A 27,803-nucleotide genomic window follows, 5' to 3' on the forward strand; every position below is an offset into this window, starting at 1 on the left:
ACCTAAACCATCTTACTCCGTAAGGCATGATGTGAATAGTTAATCATGTTTCTTTGAAATCTGGAGGGACGTGTCATATATCTATTAATTATAACTGTAGTGTTTATTTTGACATCAACAAACTTTTAATTTCAAGGTGAAAGGAGTGCAAGAGTGAAAGTACAAGATGTTTTAAACCCATTTTCACTCAAGGAGGACATTCCAGCAGTTGATTGTGAAAGAAACGTCTGATCCTGAACTAAAAAGCCCGCCCTTTTTTTTTTTTTCTTTTTTTTCTTCAAGGAGATTAGAGTCTGCTAAAGTTGTGGAAAACAAAGTGAAAGCAGGATAGACTACATTTCAGCACCTCCACAGTAAGTGCACTCCTGTTAATACACATGTGCTTGATCTCATTTTGTTATGTTTGTAGTCTGCATATGTTTCTGAGCTGCATATGTTAATGAGTAATGTTGCTAAGTAATGACTTTCTTCGTTGATCACCTTAAGGTTGGACAGGAAATTTAGCTTTCAAAGTGTCTCTTACTACACTATTGCACACATCTTTGGTTACTGATTTACAGTTTTTTTCAGTATAAGATATACTCTCTAAAAAAAGACCATTTAAATGGTCCACAGTGTAAACCAGTGCATGTAATTTGGCTTCCCAGTGGAACATAAAACAGAGGAAAGCATTATTCAGCAACACTGACTACAGTATGTGAACTAACTTTAGTGAAATGACTATGTAGGTTTATGTGTGCATGCACATGTTTTTGCTTTGTCAATTCTTAGAGAAGTCAACTAAAAAAAATCTTTTCATGGCTGAATATATGTTTCATGTTTTGTTTTTTGGCTTTGGGACAGGTTTGTCTTCCAATGAAATATTACTAACATTGTGCAATCCACTTACCTCATGACATTAGCACTAGTTTAGGGAGCAAAGGTCATTCCATAACTTCTGAAGTCTGAAGTCACGCCTCTTTTTTTTGAACATTTAACCCTTTGTTGTATTGACAGTCATGACAAAGCAGGTGTAATTTTTAAAAATGTGATATTAATTATTTCTCTTAACTCATTGAAACAAAGTGGTATTTTTTTTTCAATGTGCACATTTTAAGTAAATGAGGAAATTTTTTTTGAAAACAAAAACAAAAGTGCAGATTGGAACCTGTTGATACAGACTGTAAACTAAATGTAATACAATTCTTCGAGTATCGAACTATGTAATGTTGTGTTATTACATTTAAATAGTGTAGCAAAACAACAGTAATAACTTCTAAGGGTTAACTGCTTTGTAGAGCTCAGCTTGCTTGCAGGAGACCAGTAAGTGACTTTTTACAACACATGATTCTGTGGAGAAAGAATCTGAGTCATAGTAGGGAGTTAAATTCTTTGTAGATGAATAAAGACAGATAGATGAATAGATAGACTGATTCACATTTACGTTCAGTCATGTGTGGAATATAAAGTATTGCGACGAAAAATTCTGTGTGTACAGTTTGGGGTGTGTTGAATTGAGATAAACATGAAGTGCCAAGAATAACTTCCTGTTGTTCCTAAAATGCTTGAAATATGGAAAAAAACATCTGCTTACTGGTATTTGGTTTACGTAACATCTCCAGGATTGTTAAAAGAGAGCACTGATGCAACTTATTGTGACATGTTATCTACAGCATGTTGTGCAACAGTTAAGAAACCCAGAAGCCTTCATTGTGAAGATTGCTGGCTCTGGCCTTTGGGGACACTAAGCAGGATTTTTTTGGGGTGCTCCCATCTTGCTAGCTGATGTATAATACATTTTTAACTGGCTAACTGAGTGTTGCTGTTGATTTGATACTCATTTTGGGTTCTAAGAAGCCACAGCTGTGTTTCTTGGTCAGAAAGCCTGGTCAGAAAGCCTGTTTAAGTTGCTTCATTAGACAGACCCTAACTGGACTACTTCTTGTTGTCCAACTACAAACCATAACATTAAAACCACAAAAACAAAACATGCCTTTATCTTTAAGCTGTTTCTCCTTTTTTTCTTCTCCATTTCGGCTCATGGTGCATACATTTTTTTTCTAAGACATGTTGCTTTTTACCCACTCACTTGAGCATCTTAGACAACATGGTGCAGTAATAATCCAGAAGTTCTTAGGTGGCTGCAGGGCCCTGAGAAGCTGCTTATGTCGTTTATTAGATAGAGCCAGCGCTGGTTGTACTTGAAGTGTAATGTTCCAAACATGTTAAATGTTTTGAGTATCCATCATTAAAGCTTTAATCAAAGGTTGTCAACACAAAATGTAGCACAGTATCACCTACATGTACTGCACTGTTGAGTTAGCATCAGCCTTTAGAAGGGAAGAATACTTTGAATTCAACAATTGGACACATGAATACAAATCACAAAATAGTGAAAAGCAAACAGAGTGGCTTCTTCATAATCTGTGTTGCCAGAATATAGCCTCTCCACTCTAAACATTTTCTGAGAGCAGTTAGAAGGGAATGCATGAAGGGTGAGTGTGCAACAAATCTGACTCAACGCAGCCACTGTTAGTCAGGCATTTTTACCATTGCTGACTGGAACAGATCGAAATTTATTGTAATCAGTTCCAAAGAGAAACCTGTTGCAGATACAGACGTCTTTTGTGAAACCCCTTATGGGATGAATCGAGCAATGAAAGTCAAAAGGAAAGTCATAGACAATTATTATTCTCTGTTTATCTGGTCTTGGAAGTATTTAGAAATTAGAGTGTTGTAATAATTTGGTCAGTAAACAGAAAACAGATGCTGCTTTCACTCAGTGGGTGAATCACAGCCCACACACATTTTGAGGTTGAAAAAATGTGTTTGAGTCATAGATATATTAGTAATCTGTCATATCAAGATATTTGGTGAGAGAGATGAAGATATGATGCTGCAGACAGGTAGAGTACTGTGTGTAAAGCTTGCCTACAGCCCTAACAGTACCAACATTCATCTGTACTCATATTAAAGGTATGACATCACTATCATGCTTTAATAAATTTCCATGAGCCTTGTTAAACCCGTGTGAATGTGTGGTGGAGAAGTATGGTAAAGGTAATTACTGTATTAAAGGTATATGCAAGATTACCACAAGATTTCCACTGTAAATTTGCACAGAATTTCCAAAATACATCAGTGCAGCTCTGTTCTGCCAAGCACAAGTGTATAACCCTAAGCCTTTGAAAATCAAAGGTCTTTGAGTTCAAAGGTCCAAAAGGATTGTTTCAGATAGGCATCACAGCTGACATTAATATAGTTTGTATTTCACAGATTGTGCTTGACTGTGACTTGATAAGGAGAAGTGATGACAGCTACAAAGCCACAGGGAGCCATACAGAGGGTAAAACCTTGCAACCTCTTCAACAATATCAAGGTGAGATTTACAAACACCTGTTTCACATTAAATTTATGGTGGATTTATAAGAAATAACTACTCTGGACTGTGTCTTGGTGGACTGTACCAAAGGTTGGTAGAGTAACCTAAACCCACTCTCCAGTAGTACTGTTACTTGTAAATGAATGGCTCAAGTAGAAGTAAAAGTACAATAACTTTGCAAAAAACAACTTGAGTAGAAGTATAAAAGTGTACTACTTAGCGGTAGTACTGAGAAACTTATACATATACATACTGCAATGAAACATAACCTTGTACATGTATAAGCATAAGAATTAAAGTTTTCGATTCTTCTCTTTTTGTGATCCTTTCGGTCTAAAATAAATGCTAAATCTCAAAAATGACAGGTGTAACCAACAGCAAAGCAGTCTAGATGCCATTGTCAATGTAATATGATGACAATAAATACACAAAAAAAGGGAGTAACCAAATTGTAGTGGCAAAAATGTAACTAAGTAAAAAGTAGATTCCTTGGTGCGTGAGTACAACGCTGTTGTTAGAAGAAAACCTTGTATCCATAAAATGCTAACTTCACAGGAAAAGTAATACTTTTAGTGTAAGTCAATGGAACCAGACTTTTTTCCACATCATTTTGGGCCGTTTATTTTGGTCCATTCTTCATGAAATTTACACACAGTGTAAAGGTCAGCAGGCATTTTGAAATTATGTCAAAAACTGAAAAACGACAAAAATGGAGATATGAGGTTTTCTTACGACAGCGGCGATATGTAACTATGTAACTAGTCTGGTAGCCATTATATCCAATAAAACCTAGAAGAGTGTTCAATTATAAACTCCGTAGTGTATTGTACTGTTTTTGAAGCACAACTGGAAAGCTTCTGTGGTATCACACCATTCCAGCAAAGCTTAACCTACATACATTTCCTGACTTGTGTGATGAGCGCCTGGGGGATTACTGTTTCCTGACTTTCATTGCACATCCTCACATTGTTCCTAGTCGTTATTACATGCAATACCCCATTACATGTTTTGTTGATTTTGTAGGTGAAAATGAGTAAAAACGTCTTCTGCAAAGAACAAACTTAAATATGAGATTTTTCTGTACATTTAGTGCACAATTTCTGTTTACTTGCTGAGGAAAAAAATGGTGACGCTTTATTTTGAGTGGTCCTGTTTAGATGAAATAAACAACCAACAGACTTTCAGTAATAAATCAACAACATATCAATGATGTAGCAGCAGTAAATACATCAGTAGATTATCAAGAAACTTTTGATTAACTGCGCGAGTAAAACCTGTTTATAGTTTGCTAAATTAAGTTGTTTTTCACTTTATTTGGAGTGTACAAATTCATATCTGTAGGATTAGGATTAGGACCAGGGTGAGGGTTAGAATAAGGTTTTGGATCAAGGTTAAGGTTAGGATTAGGGCCAGCGTGAGGATTAAGATTAGGTTTTGGATTGAAGTTGATGTTAAGGTTAGGATTAGGGTCAGGATGAGGATTAAGATTAGGTTTTGGATTGAGGCTAAAGTTAGGGTTAGGATTAGGGCTAGGGTGAGGGTTAGGATTTGGTTTTGGGTTGAGGTTAAGGTTAGGATTAGGATTAGGTCCAGGGTGAGGGTTAGGATTAGGTTTTGGATTGAGGTTAAGGTTAAGATTGGATTAGATCAGGGTGAGGGTTAAGATTAGGTTTTGAATTGAGGTTAAGGTTAGGATTAGGGCCAGGATAAGGGTTAGGATTAGGTTTTGGGGTCTTCTTTTTGAGGCCCTTTAGGAAGTACAGACGTTGTTGTTCTTTCTTAACAGGTTCACTGGTGTTGGTAACCCAGCTCAGATTTCTTGAGAATTGTAGTCCTTGGAACGTTACACTTTTGGCCTGGTTTTTCTGTACTATTGATGTTAATTGGAATAGGAGGGCTTGTGTTTCTCCTGAAATCCAGGATAAGATCTTTTTTTGGAGACATTGGCAGCATACACACATTTGTGTTTCAGTTCTTCTTGCTGTGCCATGGAATGCTGCAACTTGCCCAGCTGTTGGTGTCTGGCTATCTGAAGGGCTCCATATCCACCATAGAGAAAAGATATGGCCTCTCTAGTCAAAAGTCTGGACTGCTTGCATCTTTCAATGAGGTAAGCAAGGAATGTCAAACGAAGGTTCCCTTATTCCCTTTTCGCTCATCAGCCTCTTTTTATAGCAATTAACTATTGGCACCCTTGGTAAAGAGACAAAAATGCCATTTTATGTTTAATTACCAGAGTCTAAGACTGAAATTATGAGAGGAGTCTAACTCAAATTTAACGAAAAATTATGTAAGAAAATGACTTACTTAGAACGAGGTGTCATAATTACTGGCAACCCTGCAGTTAGTACTCTGTGCAGTCTCACTCTGCCAACATGGCAGCAGTGAGTCCTGTCCTTCAATGCATGATGAAATTGGAGAATGCAGCACAAAGAATTTGAGACCATGATGCCATGTATCCCAACCAGGTTTCTAACAAGGTTCCCAGGGTCTTTGGAGGAAAAACCCAAAACATAATAGATTGTCCACCACACTTAGATCTCAGCATGAGGTTCTTTTCTGTATTACCATCCTTTCTTTTATGTCAAGCCCAGTTTGAGTGTTTGTTGCCCAGATGCTCACTTTTGGTGGCATAGAGTCAGTCTCATTTTGTACTTTTGGAGACTTAGTGACCCCAAAATGCTACTATCTTCTGCAAATCTCCAACTTCTGTTTTTTCCCTCTAACCGTCCTCCTCTCTGTGCATGGAGACAAAATACTCACTTCTCTTCTAGGCAGGTTCACTACAGTCCCAGCTGCAACAGTGCATTTGGGTATTTTCTGGGTATTTTTATATTCATTATCTGATTTATGAAGGTAGACACACTTTTAATTTCATTTGTTTGTTGTCTTATCGTCCTCATGTTGATGAACGGTTGAGGGAATTTTTGATCACCTCATATTTAACAGGAAGTCATGGATGACAGCTTAGAAGTTCCTGAAAACTTTTTTTTAAAAAGTTACATGTAAATGGGAACATGCTACTTTTTGTATGTATGAATGTGAAAGGGGTGCCATTCATTTTGACATTTTTTAATATAATTACTCCTTTTTTCTAAGAATATATTTATTTCAATTAAAAGACTGATTATTCATATAGGTTTAGAGTGTCACTGAGGTATTTACCACAAAGACATTTTTATATGACTTTTTATCCATCTTTACCAAAGATGCCAGAAGTAATGAAGCTGACTGTTTAACTCTAGTGATTACATTTACTGAAATTAATAAATTATTAATAAATTGTTGAGCACTTGAGTGCTAATGTAGGGTTAAACCAGAAATGACTCCCTCTTTTCTGAGGTCCAGTGAAATTCTCAGCATGTATTCTCAGTAATGTCTCTCAGTAAGTCAACTGTGAAAGCTGTTGGTTGTTGCGCAGCCAGGATTACTTCATATGCTTTGGAATGAAAACTGACACGATTTTTGAAAATTACCAAATGTAATACAAACAATGGGCCTTATTCACCCACTGTTCTTAGGAAGAAATTTCTTCCCACAAATACAGATTTGTGAAGATTCTGACATTCACCAATGTCTTCTTATTTGGGGTTTATTCTCAGGTAAGAACAGAATCTACACTCACTCAAGATGCCAACAATTCTGCAGTTTCAAGAACAAACTTGAGAAAAAAACTATTGGTGAAAGATATTGGTGAATGAGGCCCCCAGTGATACAGTCACTTCCGAGCACTTAGTCTCAACTAACAGCCAAGCATAGAACTTGTTCCAGATCAAATTTATCTGTGTGGTGTAGCACACTTAACCTTACCAAACCCCAGCCCAGTCTGGTAAACTATCATTATACACGTGGCTGTTTCTGTGCCTGCAGGTGGGAAACACACTGTTCATTGTGTTTGTGAGCTTTTTTGGAAGCCGTGTACACAGACCCAGGTGCATTGGGATTGGAGCAATGATAGCAAGTATGGCTGCGTTTCTCATAGCGCTGCCTCACTTCATCAGTGGAAAGTATGATTATACAAAAGATGTAAACAGTGAGTGGCTAACGCATGTTTTCAATAATACTTTATTGTCTGATTTACTTATTAAAATGGCTCGTTATCTCATTCTTATAGTGAATACATTTCTGTTCTGTTAGTATGTGTAACCAAAAGCCTTGATATTTTTACTTATTGTTCCAACTACATTCCTTTGATTGACAGGCACAGCTGAAAATACTTCTGGTCTTTGCCAGACAGGAAGCTTTCCCCAGACATCCAATCAGACATGCTCAAAAAACGAGGAAGAGGCCAACAATGCAGTGTTTCCCATACTCCTCCTGGGCCAACTGCTGTTGGGCATCGGTGGTGTTCCTATACAACCCTTTGGGATTTCCTACATAGATGACTATGCAAATAAAAAGAATTCACCAGTCTATCTTGGTAAGAGTACTTAACTATCCCTGCATCAGTCTTGGTTACAACGGCATTCCTTTCATAAACAGCACTGTTGTCCATTCCCCACAGGAATACTGTTTGCATTAACTGTGATTGGACCAGCACTTGGTTACTTGATGGGGTCGTTTCTGCTCCGTTACTATGTTGACTTCAACTTACCCCTTAGTAAGTGGCAGATCTTCATTTCATGCTAACCCTTGTAATGTGTCCACATTTGTAAGAAATACCTGACATAATTAAATCCCACAACGCAACACACTACATCCTATAATTCCTGCAAGCTGGAATCATTGTGGTGTAATTAAATTAGCTTAGTTCGGTAACATTCATACATTCATGCATACATACATACATACATGCATACATGCAGCCTATACTATTCCACACAGTTTTATTACCAGAACATACTAGCACTTCACACCCGGTCCTTGTTCCTTCTTATTTATATTATTTAGCACACCTTCACATTACTGCCTTAAGACAAGTCTAAACATTATGCCTGGATAAGTGAAAGTATCACTTTATAGGGAGAACAAGTTTGTCAGCTGTTTGCTGACAAACCAGAAGCATTGGAGGGTGAAGCAGAACAACCAAGATTCAACATGTTTTGTGGAATAGTGCATTGACACATTCATTGTTAGAGATCTAGGGAAAATAATCATAGAGGGACCAGTCTGGGCCTGTCTATGTAAGTGCGCATACGTAAACATGCACCGCACACCCCCAAAGATGGTCTGAGAGACAGTAGGAGAATTATCATTTTTAAATAACACCTACACTTTTTAAAAGTAAAGGCAGTAAAAAGGCCTCTTCGGGGTGAAGCCACAAAGAATCTTTCAACTGATGGATTTTTGAAGAACAATTTTTGTAAATACATTCTTTAAAGAACCATCCAGACACCTGGAAGAGTCTTAAGCAAACATCTGGGTGACCCTCTTCAAATGACATGTTCCTCTTAGCTGAATTTAACATATTGGAAAAAAAATACATAAATGTGGCCTGTGGCAAAGTTTTGTCATGTTTAATATTTTGTTTTATTTCTTGCCCTGGAGTGGCAACCTGTCAAAGGTGTTTTCTGCCTTCCGCCCAATGACTGCTGTGCGTGTGTATGTGTGTGTGTGTGTGTTTTATTTCTTTTACAATATGTAAAACTCAGCAAGTAAATAGAAATAGTTCACTAAAATCTGCAGAAAAATGTCATTGGTAAGAGTGTTTTCTGTAGAGATTGTGTTAACTTATTTTGCCTACAACTAAATAAGAACCTTCACATTATATGATGCTTTTTTAAAGTAAATATAAAGGTTCTGCTCCAGTTGATGTTTTTTCCTTGAATCATAAATCCAAGCAAAGAACCACTGAAAAAACTTTTTCTACTACGTTGATTGAAAATCTGTTTCAGCCCGCCCCCCCGCCAAAAAAAGACAAGATTTTATTGTAAGCAGTTTTGGACAATTTCTGTTGGTTCATTCATCACAAAATGACATTTTTCCACAGTATAAACAGCAGCTGGCATTTTCAGTTTTCAAAAAATGTAGGAAAAAATAAAGATATGGAGATACAAGGTTTTGTTCCCACAGTGATATGCAATGACAACAAAACTGATGAAGTAGTTACTCATCACAGTGTATATGCAGGTCAATAAGCTAATGATGTCCTGTCTGCACTTAGATGAACCGCCAAAGAGAGATGACCCCAGGTGGGTTGGAGCTTGGTGGCTGGGCTTTCTTATAGCTGGAACCTTCCTCTTCCTTACATCCCTGCCGTACCTGTTTTTCCCTAGGAGCATGACTACAGAGGTATGTTTGAGATGTCACCCATTGGTTCTTTTCAGCTCTTTCTGTTTTGTTCTCATTGTTGCACTGGTTATGTCTATAATAGCAGATCTAAATCTTACTCAACATTATGCAAGTGGTATCATTATTAATTCCAAGACGTGGATGTCTGTGTTTGACATCACTGCACTAGACACCAGGCTTCTCTAAGAGAAACTAGAAGCTAGCTAGCTGGTTTTATGCCAGACAGATGTTTGTACAAGAAGACGCAGCTTTGTTATATAAACACTTGCTGGTCCTGCTTCACATGAGAAGTGAAAGTAACGCAGGAAATACGAGACACTTGAGGATACCATTAGCGAGAATGCTTGCTTGCCAACTGTTGCTCAACAGAATGGAGGATTGAATATCATGCTAACCTCCCATGGAAAGACAAGAAATGTCTATGCATGCAGGCATGATACTGACGCAAATCCTAGAGGGGAACAGATCCACCACCACCCCCAAACCCACAATTACCATACTTTTTGAATAGAGGCTTTTACCTCACTACAACTATTGTTAGTTTTTTTTTGACACAGTTATTTTGACTGACTATTGTTAGTTACTTTGCACAGATTTTTTTGTTGTCCATTGGAAACCATGAAACACAAGTAAATAGAATTTTAAAAATACTTTCTGTCTTTTTGTCTGTCTAATGATGTATTTGACTGTCTGTCTGTCTGTCTCTCTTGTACTTAAGCTAAACTGAAATCAAGGTTGACTTTTCCTATGATTTTTTTATAATTATTTGTAACCTTTGTTCAAGCTTACCTTTTGCATTTTTCTTAGCTATTCATGCAGCATATGTGGTCTCTCAAAACCCACAGCCAACTATAATCATACTTTCGCAAACCCACCATGCAATAAACCATCTTTCATGAAACTTGCTTAATGAATCTCACATAAATAAGTCACAGAGTGCCAAATTTTTACGAGTAACTGCAGAATAATCCATTGTTTATACGGCAATATTCATTATTTTTTTGGCTCTTAGTGTTGGAGTTATTTCTCAACTGTTTGAGCCTTTTACTAGTAATGTTTTCCTTTATTATAACCTTAAGGCTATAATACAAGGAAAGACTTCAGAGATTAAAAAACAGGATGAAGCTGCTGAAAGAAGAAAGAAAGCATACTTGGCAAATGTGAATTGTTAAGAAAAGATAAAGTTGATCTAATGCCTGCTGACACAAGATGAGTGTCATTTAAAGTTGGAGTAAATAAAAAATATGTAAGTATAAGCTTAGTGTGACACTAAGACTATATGCAACAGTGAAAATGACCGCAGTGACAGTAACTTCACTGCAGACAACTCATAAGACGACCAAAAACCCCACAGAGAGTAGTCCTGAATCATAATGAATGTTACTAAAAGTACTTCCCCCTAATTCTCTTCTATGCTCTATGACCTACAATATGATTTCGTTACAATAATTTATTTTTTGTCTCTGCAGGAAACCACAGAGACCCCTGTGGAGCCCACACCAGAGAAACTAATACAAGAGAAGGAAGCTAAGCCAGATACGACACATGAACTTTCTCTGATCCAGTTCCTCAAAAGTAGGTTTAGTCACCATGTTTGTGTTGGGCTGACCAAAGTCTGCAGCAGCAGACCTGAGCATTAAAGTTTCATTTAAGTTGACTGAGTAGATTTAAATGCCTACTAAAGACTGAAAGCACAAAAGGTCCATCTGACCTACATTAACTGATAGTTGGCTGAAAAACACACCGTGTATTACATACATGTTTATTTTAGGAATGACATTGTTCAAATGTCAACAAATAGTCTGTCCTTTAAGCAAGTGAGTAAAGGAACAAACACAGATTAGGACTGCTTACTTCACTGATACTACAGTAATTATGACAGGAGAAAAACATGCCTCTCCCTTTTTCAGTAAAAACAATGACAACAGCTAACCGTACTAAAAGGAACGACTCATCAAGGTACAAACAATGTAAATGTACCCTCAAAGGTACAACAGTGGTTTTAAGGTCCAGTTGTGTACCTTAAATAAGTTTTTCCATTGGAAAAGTATGTATTTTTATCTTTTCATGACCTAATGCTTTGAAACAGAACAATAAAATAAAAAGGCTGGAGTTGAGACGGGGTGTGTGGAGTCAATATAAAAATATAATTTCAGTGGTTTATGGTACTTTTTGAAAGATTACAGCAAGTATCAGTGAGCGTTGTTCAAAATTCAGGATCATTCCAAGAGTTGTTGTACCCTGTTTTTTTCAGTTTTGAAACATGCCTCCTATCCTACAACTAAATCAAAACAGTCTTATTTCCTTGATGTTTGTCACACAGTGTCACGTAGGGTCATGTTGATAACCGCGGTTATAGAGTTCATAACAAAGATTATGTCTTCCCAGAGCGCCGAGTGCCACAGCTGAATGAGTCCATTCAGTCACTTGAAAGTGTTTGAAAATTTTGAAAAAAAAAGTCTTTAAAATTTGCATCATTTCTGAATAGACTATGTTAAAACAGAAACCTTATAATGGCAAACTACCCTAAAACATGAGCTGAAAATCAGAAGGCACATGTTATCCTCAATTATCTGCCTCACACAGTGAAATTAATGTTGGTAATTTCTTACAAAGCTGCTCTTTGGATGCTAACATTTTGTTGCTCTTCTTTCACAGATTCTCCACAAATCACGGTGAGAAATCTGAGGAACCCCATCTACCTTCTGGTGGTGCTGGCCCAGGTGAATCTAGCAGCCATGGTTGCTGGTTTGGCTACCTTCATGCCCAAATTCATTGAGAGACAGTTCACACAAACAGCCTCCTTCTCCAACATCATGATTGGTAAGCTCACAAAGTTACAAAGGCTCAATGCTACGTTTATTCTCAGTACTTGAAACAAAGGATGTGCACTTCCCTCTATTCTTCATAAGCAAACAGTGGCAGGAAATTTGGAGCTCGTCCTACCATTCATCTTAGTTCAGAGTTCATAAGACATGTATAGGACTACTTTTTCTTTCCTGAGTATCTTTCTTATCAGACATAAAATGCCCACGTTTCATCTTATCTCTGAAGTAGTTCCTTAGTGAGATAGGAAAGTGGGAAAAAGTAAAATCACCTCACATCTTCTGTGCAATCAGTGTTTTTTAGAATTTCTGAAGTACTGAAGATTTAGCTTAAAAACGTTTAAAAAATAAAGGTTGCCAAAAGGGTTCTTTGGAGAGATACCATAGTTACCATAGTTACCATAATTATTATTATTATTATTATCATCAGTAGTAGTAGTAGTAGTTAGTATAAATGTATAGAGTAGCATAAATACATACAAAAAGAATGTTTAATTCATATTTTAGTCTTAAATCAACTTCCAACTTCATTAACTTACATTTAACAGAAGAATTACAAGGGGTTTTTATTGTGATTGCATTGGCATTCCTGCTGAATGTGAGTAAAGTTATTGCAAAGTAATATAACTGCAATCTAATTCTACATTCCCAGTGAATTCATTTGATAACTATTGGTCTATATTAGAATAATAGTTATGGTAGTTACAGCTAAATTACAACTATCCCTTTTCAGTGTATAGCATTCATGCTGCGTCAGGTTTTCAGCAAAAAATTAATGTGAAAAATTTTGGGATTGCTGATTAGCTGATACAGCTTGTACTGTGGTTTCGGTCTCGGTTTAAGAATTGTTACACACGTTATTTACGGTGGTCACACTGCGATAAAATATTTCAGGAGAAAAAAAGTTTTTGTTTTTTTTTTTAGTAGGCATTTAAATCTACTCCATTAAATTTCAGCACAAAATAGTCATTAACCATTGGCCAGTTCTTTGTTGATTAACATAAGGACTATATCTGTAAGGCACATATCAGCTCACGCCAAAACAATGATCCTGCAAAGTAGAACCAAATGTTTAAACATTAACAGATGTTCACTGGGGAAATGAAGACTTTGTGAGAAGAAGAGTGATTTGAATTACACAACGTGGGTGCTCTTTCGCCTACATTGCATGTGCAGGTCATAAGGAACAGTTTTCATGAGTAACATGAGTGTTTGTGTCCTCAGGTGGTTTCAGTATTCCCTCGGCAATGCTGGGCATCATGGCAGGATGCATGATCCTGCGCAGATTCAATCTGTCTGTTAGGGCCTCTGCAGCCATGTGCAGCACTGCTGTACTGATAGCTGTCATTTTCGCTCTGCCACTCCTCTTCCTTGGTTGTTCCACACATAAGGTTGCTGGGATCTACCCTGCCAAGTGAGTATCCCTCAGTCTTGATGTTCCAAGCAAGATTCAGTCCATTATGTTCTTAAACCACTTGCATTGCCATAGAGAAACACTGTCAAAATCTGTCATTTTCTCAGAAAAATAGTGATGAAGCAATAGAAACCAAGATCAAAACTCACCAGCCTGTCTCCAATTTGTTGACACCATCAGTACCTGGAAATTGCACAAAAGCTGGCAAGCATTGATAAAACAGGATTTAGCTTGTCACAGATCAGAGGCTAGCATCTCAGACAAAGGAATGTTTCTGGCCTCAAATATTTGGACTTTTTAAAGTTCCTATAAACATGAGAGCACAGTGTTAGAGGACTGGAGAGAGAATGATTAGATTAGTTTTAAGTGGGGCAAAGTCAGAAAATGAAAGTTCACTCTTTAACTAGGTCAGCTAGCTCTTCCTCTCAGAATGTTGTCAGTTCTATTTCTGTTTGACCCAATTTTCTCTTTGTCTGGCTCTGTATCTCTTGCACTAAATGTTTTTATGGTTATGTCATGCCTGCACTCTTACACAGAAAAGGATGAACAGAATTTTACTTTGGTAAAACCAAAGGCGAGCGCTTAGGGCAGGGATGGGGGACTATCTTTTTTGTAGCTAATAGCTGTAGCTGCTACAGTTTTATGAAATGTAGCTAATAGCTGTAGCTGCTACAGTTTTATGAAATGTAGCTAATAGCTGTAGCACGTACAAATTTTTGTGTAGCTATAGCGATAATTTTCGCTACAATTTCGCTACAGGCTTCAGGCAATCTGCGCGAAATCTGAATCACAGAACGTGGTCGTTAACTGGAATAGTGGCGATTGTGCAATCCTGACTGGGCCGCGGACAGTTCGAGCAAACGGGCACGCGCTGATCACCCCTTACTAGTAGGCTTAGCTCAGGGGTCACAACCGAAATGTTAAGAAGAGCCAGTTTGTCCTTTCAACAAAGGTCAAACCACCTTGGGAGCCATAACATTTTATGTCCGTTTTAAAATCATGGCTGTAAATAAGTCTCAGTATGTACTGATGTACTAGTTCAGGCTAAAAATATGATATAAATGAAAATGCAGACTTACTTGGCTCTGCTTTAACCTTCAGATCAGCTATATCCGATTTTCTCATACCTCAGTCAGGAAACTTTTTTTGTGAAGTAGAGTTTCTTGTAAAATGTCTCTCAACGTTTGACCTTTTACGAGGCTGAAGTCAGCATCTCATTCGGTGGCTTCATGTTCGAATTGTCCCGTTCCACCTTAAATGGTGCCTGAGGTGCCAGAATGTACTGCTGTGCCATTTAAGGTGGGACAGACGACAGACGACTTAGAGTCTGACAGTTTCTGGTTGCAGATTAAACAAATAAGGAAACCAGTGGAGTGTAACTAAGTCTTAAGACATCTCAAAATCATCAACGTTCGTCTTAAATCTTTCGTTAGCCACTAGCTAGGCCAGACATTTCTGCATTGCTGTGTGACCAGCAGTCTGCGTGCTTTGTTTTACTGCAAAGGAGGATTATGTTGTTTTACCTAAAAATCTAGTGCAGCTGTGGACCTGCAACAGGGCAGTGAAAGAGCCACGTGTTGCCGATCCCTGGTTTAACTAAAAGTAGCTAAAAAGTAGTGCACTACTTTTCAAAAAGTAGCTAAAAAGTAACAACTACTTTCTCTGGAAAGTAGCTACAATTTTGGGAAAGTAGCTACAAAGTAGCTAGCTACTAATTTTTCAGTAGCTATCCCAGCTCTGCCTTAGGGCATTCTATGGGCATAGAATATAAGATGATTTGTTGTATTTACATGAGTGCAGGTATTGCAAGTGGTGAGAGGTAGTTATAACACAATGAGTTAAACATAACATATAAGAAGGTCTTTTGCTTTTCACAAAACAGGCAAACTGTGACATGTGAAATGGTTTCTCCACCTCATTTTAGGAGCTAAAACTTTACAAACTCTTTCACTCATGACTCGGATCTTTGTAACTCTGTTTGAGCTGATTTTGGTCCACACAAGACGAAGCACAAATGAGCCGATTTTCAAGTGCAAACAAGATCTCCTTTGCTTCTCACAGAACAAGCAGTGACACAGAGCTACTGTCTGTTTTGGAAAAGTTAAAGTAGTTTAAAAAGCTTCATCGCTTCATTCAGAAGCTGAAACTTTGAGTGCTTCCACACAGGTTTTAACTTGCATGTTTGTAGCCCAGAATGTGCCCTGTTTAAGCTTCTTTTGGAGATTCCGATCCTTTTGACATCTAATAAAAAGGTCTGTTTGCTGGAATGCAGCTGCTCTGTCATCGTTTGTGTTCCCACGCATGCCGTGATGGTCAGAGTTCGTGTCGTTGCTGAAAGTTTGCAAAAATCGGAGAGAGGGTGAATAAATTAATGTTGCGTTTTCAGTGTACCAAAAATCATGTTTGGTGTGCAAGATATCGTCAGTTATACGCATTTGAATAAATGTATTGTTGTCTAAATAAATTACACAAATAAATCATGCTCAGTGTGTAAATACCTTTATTGGTGTGAGTGGTCTTACTGTGTTTTAGCTGGAACAGGGAGTGAAACTCTGCTTTCCCATTTGCAGGACAATGGTGCTATCCATTCTGCTATCCAACCACGTCTACCAATGATAGAAGCCTTGGTCTTGCTAGAAAGAAAAAAAAAACTGACTAACAAATTAGACATTATATATATAGTAAATTTCAACAATTTGAGTACCAGTACTATTTTTTCAACCCAAGTATCGTGATGCAGTTTTGCATCAATTATTATACCACCCTGACTTGTTAGTACTTCTTGGAGAATGTGGTGCAGTTTAAGGGCTTAATATTCTTGTACTTCCTTATTTTTGTCAAAATGCTAAAACAATGGTGTAAATATCATTCATTCCTGTTTTTCAGTCAAGATGGCTTCCAGCAGTGCAGTCTGGATTGTTCCTGCTCTAATGAAGCCTTCAATCCCGTTTGTGGTTCTAACAACGTGGAGTTCCTATCTCCCTGTCATGCAGGCTGCAGCGGGATAATCCAAGGAACCGAAACCATTTCGGTAAATTATGTTCAAAATCCTTCCACTCTGAAGTGTCATGTTAACACTTAGGCTATGAATAGTTAGCTGGTATTGAGAAAAATGAAGCCTGATTTACGGTTCACTAAATGAATACAAAAATGCTTCTCTCGAGAAATAAATCCAATATATGCCCTACTCAGTAAAATGTTCATTGGTAACAGTAAGGGGTGAGATCTTTCCTGGAAGAAAACCTTATAGAGATCATAGGTTACTGCCATAACGGGCATTAAGGCCTGTTTCCTCCGTGCACAGTTTGAAGTCTCATCATAAATACTGGAAATGTGCTCAGAGTGCTCCAGCCACAGTCAGACAGTTGTGAGTGTGACCACATTGTAAGCTCACCAACCCCACAGACAAATGTGATGTAGTAATTCTAATTGTACACATCTGTTGAACTGCTCGTTTGCAGTCTAATATAACTTAGAGCTGTTTAAAACGTTTAAGAGGGCATCATCATGACCACATGCACTTTTAGGTTCATCCAAATCACGATTTGCATGATTTGTTGTTCTCTACCATAAGCTGCCAACACAACGATTTAACTTAATCATATCATACTAAACTATATTACATGCCTCTCTGATGTTCAACTTTCAATTAAAGCTTCTACATAATTCAATCTCTGTGATGTAGACAAAGTCATTCAGAACAGTTTAGTTGTAAAATGTATCTTTCTAGAGAAACTTACTGACTCAGAACTGTTCACAACTGTGGTGATTTGAACGGTAACACTACTTGAAGGATGTATACGTTACACATTCATAACATTTTACATAAACCTTTCATAACGTTCATGAATGTTTAAATCAACATTTATAAAGTATACCTGTTTTACATGATATTAACATGGACTACTCATTTTACTGAGATACATTTTCAAAATAAAGGTCCTCATTTTTTATTTTCAAAAAGTATAATATTTTCAATGTCATAAAAAAATGACCTCGCTTTATCCTTTTGGTTGTTAAGTGCTTTGACACTCAGGCATGTTTCACCTATACTTTCACTTTCTTTTTAATTGTCTGTTTTTTCTTAAGCATTTGTTGCTTTGCATGTCACTTTGCTATATGGACAGTAAATTCCTCATATATATGCTTAGGAACAGTCATTCGACTGAATTTTAGTGTGATGGTGTGCCTAAGTGTCCCAGCACTTAATGACCAAATGGGTAAAGCAAGGTCATTTTTATTTTGGCTGCCCAGAAATGAGGCCTTGTATTGAAAATAATAAACTGTTTCAAAATAAAAAATGAGAACTTTTATTTTTAAAAATGTTTCTCAGTAAAATGACATACTAGTCCATATTAATATCATGTAAAACTTGTATGCATTATAAATGTTGATTTACATGTTCATGAACATGTTATGAAGCATGTATGTAAGGTGTTATGAATGTGTTATGTAGATACCCTTCAAGTAAAGTATTACCGTTGGAACTAGACGTCTGAAGAGTTTAACACCTCTAAAAGCTGTTTTACCATTATCAACATTGTATATAAAGACTCAAAAGACCTTTGTAGGTTCAGTGGCCATTTTGGATTGCAAATTAAATGGCTACACTTGTATTGTAGACATAATAACTCCTGGTTCCTATCACCACCACTGGAAAGGAAATCCAAATCAGTACATTTTTCTGCGATGAATCATCTCACATCGAACATCTTTAACTTCACTGTGATCCCCATCACTCGCTACCTCAGGACATAGTGCAGGAATAAAACAACGTATCATATCTCTATCTCCATTTTTGCCGCTAAACCAAACAACCTGCTGGGATTGAGCAGAAAATGAGATAGCAACCTTCCACACATTCCAAGCAATGGGGGGGTGGATTTTGCTTATGTATGTTAAAATATTTTTAGTTTTCTTCCTGGGCAGAGTCAAAGCTATTCAGGCTTGGGCATGTTGTGGATAGGTTGTGTTTTCCTCCCCTGTATGAACCTGTTAAAGCATGTCTGTCTTAATGTTTGTGATTGACCTAGTAAAAATCCTCTTCCTGCTTCTCTAGAACTACACTGACTGCAGCTGTGTAGGGTCAGACATTTCTCCAGGCCATGCTGTACCAGGGCCATGTGAGAACGGCTGCTCTAATCTCCTAATCCCTTTCATGGTGCTGTCCTCCTTCACGTGCTTCTTAGCCTCCCTCTCCCAGATTCCATCCTTCATGATGATTCTCAGGTTTGTGTTCTGCACCATGCCTTTCATACATTTCATTTGATTTCAGATTGTTTATTAGCAAACATCAAGGCCACATAGTGTGAGAGATATGACACCTAACTCTTCAGTAGCTGCCCTGGTTCTCTGCCAGACCAGCCTAGAAACTGACAGCACATTTTAAAATCAGTTCGCCTAGTTTAAATGTTAGTTACATATCCTTACCAAATGCTTAAAGGGAAATTCCACCTTTTTTATTTATTTATTGTTACATTTCTGTATTATTCAATCGTTGAGCTGTATACACAATAACTCAGAGTGGTTTGATGTGAAATGGTGAATTGTAGAGAAACATACTGACTCAGATTTCTTCACATTGGTGGTGACAGAAACCAAGCATCTCAATGTCTACAATGCACCTATAGCCATTTTATTTACTTTCCAAAACAGCCAGTGAACCTCCATGTGTCTTCTCAGTTTTATAAGTAATGTTATTAATGGTAAAATAGTGGTAAATCTTTCTGGTTCCTATCACCACCACTGTGAACAATTGTGACTCTGTGAAATTTTCTAGATCAGAGCATTTCACATCAAACCACTCTGCATGACTTTGTTTACATCTTAACCAATTCATTATGCATACATTTTAAAAAATCAGTGGAATTCCCCTTTAACATTGACACTATAAATTACATTTATGTCATATAGGTTGCCCATAATTTGCTTTACCATTGTCTACAGAGCATATGTTAGCCGTCTTGCAAGCTAGAAGCTTAGCTTTTAGTCAGCAATAACTCTTGTTACTAGGCCTGGAAGAGCTGCTGGTGTGCTGCCTGTGTTTATTTGTACTACTTTAATAAGAATTTGGGAAAAAAAGAGTTGAGCCTACAACTCAGCTTACAAAGTCCAGCTATTACATACTGCTTAGCCATCAATTGGATCATGTTTTAGCAAACCAACAAAAAGACAGAAAAGCAAGCTGAGATGTCAGAGACACTTAAAACAAACATCAATATCAATAGATGATGTGTAGCATTACAGTGCTACAGCAAAGTAACCTGAATATGTATAATAGCTGACTCAGTGATAACTCCAGTCCACTTTAGTTGTATAGTCTCCTATAGATAAAGGTTCAAATTCAGCAAGCATAAGGGTTAGGATTAGCAGGGTTAGGTAAGAGTTAGGTTTAGGTTTTAGATTTTAGGTCAAGGTCAGGGTTAAATGCAAAATGAGCATGTACAAAACATCAAAATTGGGCTTTCCTACTTCCAGTGAAACCACACAGACAAAGCAACAGTGCAATCCACCATACATTAAAATACACAATACAGTGTAATATACCGTACAGTAGAAGGTACCATCTAAGCCAGAGAGAGTAAGTTACAAGTCAGTGTCATGAGTTTCTGAGATGCTTTGCCTTTTAAAAAGCTCCAAGCAATAAACAAACAAGAAAAAATGAAGGAAGCAAAACGATCTGATAAGATTAGATCAGAATGCTCAGAAGATCCCTCCAAAACTGGATATTTTGATGCAATTAAAAATGTTTTGCAACTGTCCACGTATTTACATGGTACAAAGCGTTTAATGGCGTCATTAGAGATGTTGAAAGAAGTAATGCTGACTGTGGTTGTTGTGTGTGCCCGTAATGCCTTGCGTGTTATCTTAGAATACAAGCAAACTCACAGGCAGGTTCTGGCATGACATGAAGAATCACTTGATATATGATCTCACCTCGGGCATCTCAGTCACCGCTTCATTACTTTTACGTGTCACTCTCTGTCAAACCTTTGGCAGCGGTAGCTTTCACCTTTTTCAGGACAATCCACAGCGCTTTAACTGAGCTTAAGAGTGAATTTATAAAATACATTTTGTTCCTTAGAAACCTGTGAATACAAAGTGAACTGTGACCCAAATCTATTGAGCAGGGGTGCCCACATTCTTTGATTGTGGGGGTTGAAGTCGAACATTTTTGGTGGGCTGGGTGGCAAAAAGACAAAATAATATACAAATGAATAAGGGAGGTAGATTTCAAATCAAGTTTAAAAAAGTATTTTATAACAAAATCCTGTTATTAAAATACTGTTCAAAATCTAATTTTAAAGGAAAATAAGAATTTCACAAGTTATATATAGTAAAACAATATGGAAGTTCTCATTGGATGAGGGGTTGGGGTTTCCTTCTAGTTGGCCAAACCAAACATCCAAACTTTGACCCATGGGCCTGCTATAGTCCTGGTAAAGAGATAAGCTCTACTGAGATAAAACAGTAATATTCATAATGTTATTCAGAGTGGAGGCACTTTTAACTTTATCTCAAAGGGAATTTATTTTAGAATTGGACTTCACGAAGAAAATATATTCAGTATAGCTTATGACCCATAGTGCATCACAGCCAGAAATTTACATTAAACATGAAGATTGTGGAGCTTTTGGAAAGCTAGGCTTCATGATGACAGCAAGTGGTTTAGTATAATAATTACATGTGCTGTTGTAAGTAAGAGAAGAAAAGACTCAAATATTCTTAGCAAGTTTGTTACACACAGTTACCTGGCAATTTAAGATCATAAATAAATAAGTAGTTACATGTTTCATTAAATGTTTAGGAAGTGTTCCCATGTGAAATGTTGTTAAAGCCCTCAAGAGCAAAAATATCTGACTCACTAGTGCTCGACATGCCCATGCAGGCCTGTGATGAGAAAAAACGAGCTAAAGTGAAGATAACACACTCCAGAACAGTTATGAAATAACTGAAGTTAGAAAGAAACTCCTCACCCCTCCTCCATCCTAGCTGACTTCCTGTGTTCCCATTTTGTCCTGTCACACCACTGTTTCTCCTGAATTCTAGCTCTCAGACTTTCAGTGAAAGCAGAAACTCCAGCCCAACTCTCCAGATTACAATGACTCCTCATACTACAGCTTTAGAATAAAAGCATGCACTGAAAACTAATTCTCGTAAGTTGTATTATTTCAATATAAATATTGCAAAAAAGGAAGTAAGCTGAAAGGCATATTTTGTATTTTACAATATATATATATATTACTCCTGAGTAAAAAAAATCAAAAACATGATACCTTTGCTTTTAACACATTGTAGCTCATGCAGAATATGGCTTGGTGTTGTCATAGTAAAATAAGCATGGATGTTTCTAAAAAAGACGTCACCTAGAAGGCAGCAACATACGTGGATCGAAAATATGTTTATATCTTTCAACAATAATAGTACCTTCACATATGTGCAATGCCATGAGCACAAATACATCCACATATCATGACAGCCTGGCTTTTGAAATTTATGCCGGTAACAGTCCTTTTCTTCTTTGTTCTGGAGAACACATTACTTCCATAAACAATCTGAACAGTTGACTCATCAAGCCACAGTGCATGATTCCACTGTGCAAGAGTTCATTTCAGATGACCTTGGAATGAGTTTCTGGACATTGTTGACATTCTTAGCCTTGCTCTTTATGTTCAGAGATTTTTCCAGATTTCCTGAATCTGTTGATGATATTATGAACCATAGAGGGTGAAATGCTCCAAAATCCTTGCAAATGCTCATTGAGGAACATTGTTCTTAAACTGGTGGATTGTTTGTTAATGTATTTTTTGGCAAAGTGGCTAGCCTCCACCCATCCTCGTAAAGCACTAGGCCTTTCTGGTCCTTTTTTACCAAAGCATGATTTAAGTCTTTTGAACATATTGTACTAGTCCTCAATTGCTCATGAAGCCCAACTTTTGAAACATATTTTAGGCATCAATTTAAGAATTAATGTATATATACAAAACACAATGGAGCTAAAAAGAAGTTCAGCATTAAATATCTTGTCTTTGTAGTGTTTTCATTTAAGTATTTTAGGTCAAAGTATATTTACAATTGCTTTCTGTTTTTTGTTTTGTTTTTTTGTTTTTGTTTGCATTTTACATTCTGTCAGAACATTTTTGGAACTGAGAAATTTGGCATCTGAGAAAATGATATGTAAAGCGACTTATTTGGGAAGGAACCATTTATAATAAACCAATAAATAATACGTTGTGATTTGATGCATGTCAGTGTGTTATTTCAAGAAAGTCCAATATTTACCGTTCAATTAAATTATATAAAATCAGATGCTGCTGATGGAATTGAATAAATCTATGCAATGGCTGCAGAGTACCAAGACATCAGGAACCAAACTTGTGTCCTTCTAACTGTATTCCTCTTCTAGCTTTTAATACAAAACAGTCTTACTACACTGTATTAGCTCTAAATATTAAAATAAAAAAACATTTCCTTGGCTGCTTAAATATTTTGAACAGTACAGGAAATATTATGTGCACATACAAACACTTATTCAGCTTTCACTTCAAAGACAAAAGCTTTGGCAAACAAGAACATCTTGAAGTATATTGTATAATGTGTAGGTAAAATATATTATTAATAGTATAAAACATAATCGTTTTACTTATGGTGTAACAAGAAATAAAAATTAGACATCAGGAAGTATTTTTCTAAACGTGACATTTGTGCTTTTGTCTTCTATCTACAAAACTATTATTTGTTTGTTTTCTCACTGATTTTGTCGTGACTGTCCTCCAGGACTGTGACACCAGAAGACAAATCCTTTGCTGTGGGAATCCAGTTCATGCTCTTCAGAGTGCTCGGTGAGTGCCAAACAAAACAGAGATACTATAGACTTAAGTTATGAGGAAGCTGCCTTAAACTATAGTAGCAGTTACAGTGATCAGACAGTCATCCCATAAAATGGCAACAAGATGAATGCATGACTGACGGAAAGTGATTATGTTTTGTTACTGATCTAACTTGCCCTCTTTCTATTCACATACCTGTTCTGTGTTGTTCTGCTTTCTTGGCATGAGCAATTTTTTTTTTACGGTAATCATAAACAAGCTTGACTTGACATCTGTCAACATCCATTGAACCATTCAAGAGTATGTAGAATGAGAAACAACAGCTATGAGAATGTAGGTATTATGGGATGAGCAGTAGGTCAGACAGGTGCAGTAAGTTTACTTTCATTTGTGTGCAGCACTTTATTGTCTTTAAGATATTAAGCATTAAGATATTAATTTAAGATATTAAGTATTATTTGTTAATGAAGCATTTTATCTCTCTGCTATTTCTGATGTCAACAATGCTATCTGTCTTTTACATCATATGAACATGTCATGGTGTGGATCAATAGAAATAAAGCTGAATTAATTGGGATAAAATCTTCTTACATTAACTTACAGTGCAATTAAAAATATTGTGCCTCTGTGAATCTACATACACTCAGGAGCACAAAGGTGTGAACAATTCTGTGGTTTAAGAACACGTCACGACACGTGAATCTGACTTTTTCTTAGGACCTTTCTCAAGAACAAATTAAAGAAAAAACTATTGGTGAATGAGGGCCATTTATTTCCCTTCCTGTTATTGTTTACAAGACAGTGACAGTGCTCTAAAGCTGAATATTTCTCTAATCAGTAGAATTTGCTGATATTTGTTCCATTGACAGCATTTCTTCCTGCTCCTGTCCTGTATGGAAGTGCCATTGATTCTACCTGCATTCTATGGGGGGAAAAGTGCAAGAAGAGGACCTCATGCCACTACTACAACTTAGATCTCTTCAGACAACGGTAAGACCACCACCTTCTCCACTTTTACACTGCAACACTTTGGCGTTGAAGAAAGAGCTGTGGCACTGTGAATTTATGATTCATTTTAATGTAGATTAAAGAAAAGAAACAGTTCATGTATTTTATGTTCACAGTGATTCTATGACACATTTTAAGATACATTCTTATATATAACAGTTCCAGAAAGGAGTACTGTGACAAATAAAACTCAAGACTACTTGAAATTTTACGTTAACCTTCTGTATAACTTGTTAGATTTTATCCACTCACTTGAATTAAAAGTGCTGTTAAAAAATCACCGGTTTTAGTACTGCATCTCAGTTAACTCAATACAAGCAAAAAAAAAGTTTTTGCTTTTTTCAAGTTTATAATACTCAGTTCTCCAGAATTATTCATTGCACATTTCCACCCACAGACTATAACTCCCCCTATTACTGTTGATGATCAGGAAGTTAGACAATTGTGACACACAATTGTGACACTCACAAAGTTACATTTTTTGTGTCCAAAAAGGAACACAAAAACACAGATGATCTGTGTTGAATTAATTCCTCATGATCAGACAGATGCTTAGATCATTTAGTCATTTCACAGCTTTAGAGTGGCATCACTTAAGACAGGAGTTTGCCTCCCAGTGATGCCTCAGCCCTCTGCGGTCAGAAGTCAGAGTAGGGGAGGTGCTCACTCCCCCAAGCTCTGTGTAATAGGGGGAATTTTAAGCCTGTGGTGGGGGGGAGTGAAAATCTTTCAGCATATAAGGAGCAAATTCTGACTGTATTTTGTGACATAATTTGGATGCAGTACTAACAATGTAAGACAGTACACTGTTAGAAATAAAGGTTCTGTGCAGGTACATTTATCATTCATCAACTTACAAACAGTGTAAATGTGCCCTCTTAGGTACAACAGTGGATTTAAGGTCCAACTGTGTACCTTAAATAAGGTACATATTTGTACCTTTTCATAACTTCATATTTTAAAACAGAACAATAAAATAAAAAGCCTGGAGATGAGACGGGGTGTGTGGAGTCAATACAACTTAGAAAACATAATTTCAATGGTTATGGTACAATTATGTTCCCGGATTAAAGGTACTGAGATGTACCCTTGTGCGTACCACCACAGTGACAAGACAGTTTTTGTTTTCTGAGAGGGTAGAACTTTTAACTGAAATAACTTGGGAAATTTAAAGAAAAGGCTATGCAGAAGCTTGACTTTCCAGTTGACCTGACTTGTAATTTTCTGCAAAAATAATAATTCACTGAAGCAGTGTTTCCCAAACTGGTCCTCAAAGCCCCCCAGACAGTCCCATTTTTTCCTTCATCTCTATGTGTTCTGAGTTGGGTTGAAGCAAAAATGTGACTGAGTTGGGAAACGTTACTCTGAATAACTTTCTTTAAAGCAGTACTTCTCACACTGGCCCTCAAAGCCCCCAATTCCTCCAATCCAACTCACAACACATAAGGATAAAGGAAAAATGTGGACCGTCTGGGGGCTTTGAGGACCAATTTGAGAACCATAGCTGAAGAACCATATTTTTTAATGAGGTGTGTGAATGTTTTTAACCCCTTAAAATCCCAGGTTAGACGCATCCTAAGGCTTCTGGACCTACATGTACTACAATGCAAAATTATTCTTATTTTATAGTAAAAGTAGAGTGTAACAGACGTTTGGGTCTCCAGGGGGTCCTAGTGGTTAAAAGGATAAAGCTACCTTCACATAATGTAGACCATACAGAAAGCAAAGAACTTTTATTTATGAGACGAACCACTAACGTATCTCTCTTTTTCAGATTCTTGGGACTTCAGATTTTTTTCGTGGTTGGCGGCCTGGTGTTTTTCATTCTCTCCTACGTGGTTCTGAAGCGAGCCGATTCAGCCCAGCAGCAGCAAGCCGAACAAATGAACATCATGGAGAAAGGAGAGGATAAAAAGGAAACTAAACAGCTTATAAGCCAATCAAATGGAAAGTGTGAGAAACATAGCGTTGTGTGAGCTGTAGCATTAGAATTCATCTTTAGTAAGCATCAGGTCTTTAGGGGCATCTACGATGCAGCACTAACCTGACTGACAAGGCGTTTTTATGAACCAATCCAAAATGTGAGGACTGCTCTAAGACTACTGTCTAAGTAGCCAACATAGATCATATTCTACATTACATTCAAATCCCTCAAATGTGGAAGCATGTAGCCACTCCCATAACGTGCACTGCACATGCTACTATTGTGTTAATAGTACACTGTGTCTGCATCTGTGAATAATACTGAACCAGCAGCAAATTCACACTGTGAAGTCATTACAAGTGCTTATTCTGAGGTGCAGTGAAGATGAGTCTTCTTACCTATCATTATGGACAAATGTGGTTTGGAAAGCCTGTTTCAAACCTTTTTTGTATTTGCTTTTGTTTTTGAATCAGCAAAATGAAAGGATGTTTGGTTGGAGTATGCGTATAATACAGAAAGGGCATTATTAAGGCTACTGTGATGAGAGTGCTGTTAACTCCTATGGGGAAGATATATTCCATGCTAGGAATGTGACATCATTGTTGAGTGTTTTCTCTTTCTTTGCATTTCATTTGAAAAATGTAACCTTTCTTTTTTACCTTATACATTGAACTATATTTGAATGCTTCTTTGGAATTTGCATTGTATGCCAACATTTTACAACTGAACTGTTTTTTTTTATATTCTTTTTTATACATATACTTTTTTACATGTGAAATAAGCTTTTGAACATTGCCTGTTAAGCGTGACCCAAGTTTCTGAAACACATACACGCACCAGTCAACTGGAAAAAGCTAGTTGACTCTACATTAATCCAGTATAATTTGCCAGCAGAAAATCTGAAAATCTGCTGAAATAAAATCACATTTTCAAGAATATTATCAGAATACTTCATTTTCAAGGCATCCCAAGTTATGGATTGGTTGAAAGCTCAGTTTCCAACCAGAACGCGAAATGCCATATCTAGTAACCAAATCAAGTAAATACTGACGCAGCTTCTATGTGGAAATAAGGGTGCATCCAATGGCAAGATTTCATGACTGTACTTGCTGGTGGATGTTTTTTTCTGTGTCATTAACCATGTATGCTTCTGTGAAAGTGTTGTATAATCTTGAACGAAAGTCATTTATTACACAGCTTTTGATACCAA

General features: G+C 37.0%; 1 protein-coding gene across 2 annotated transcripts; it reads left to right on the forward strand.

Annotated features, from left to right (window-relative positions):
- On the forward strand, positions 1-27,803 carry slco2b1 (solute carrier organic anion transporter family, member 2B1). Of its 2 annotated transcripts, XM_036587694.1 has the most exons (16): positions 1-19; positions 283-353; positions 3,256-3,358; positions 5,334-5,471; positions 7,232-7,394; positions 7,563-7,781; positions 7,866-7,961; positions 9,465-9,592; positions 11,062-11,167; positions 12,251-12,415; positions 13,642-13,831; positions 16,718-16,862; positions 18,891-19,060; positions 23,609-23,673; positions 24,531-24,651; positions 26,444-27,803. In XM_036587694.1, exons 3-16 carry the CDS (start codon positions 3,290-3,292, stop codon positions 26,643-26,645), a joined length of 1,977 nt encoding a protein of 658 aa, XP_036443587.1. In that variant the 5' UTR covers positions 1-19; positions 283-353; positions 3,256-3,289; the 3' UTR covers positions 26,646-27,803. The 2 variants fall into 2 exon arrangements, with proteins under 2 accessions (XP_036443587.1, XP_036443588.1); XM_036587695.1 differs by lacking the exon at positions 1-19 and having other exon boundaries at positions 266-353; positions 3,242-3,358.

This window comes from Colossoma macropomum, unplaced genomic scaffold (assembly GCF_904425465.1).
Source record: "Colossoma macropomum unplaced genomic scaffold, Colossoma_macropomum, whole genome shotgun sequence".
NCBI lineage: Eukaryota > Metazoa > Chordata > Actinopteri > Characiformes > Serrasalmidae > Colossoma > Colossoma macropomum.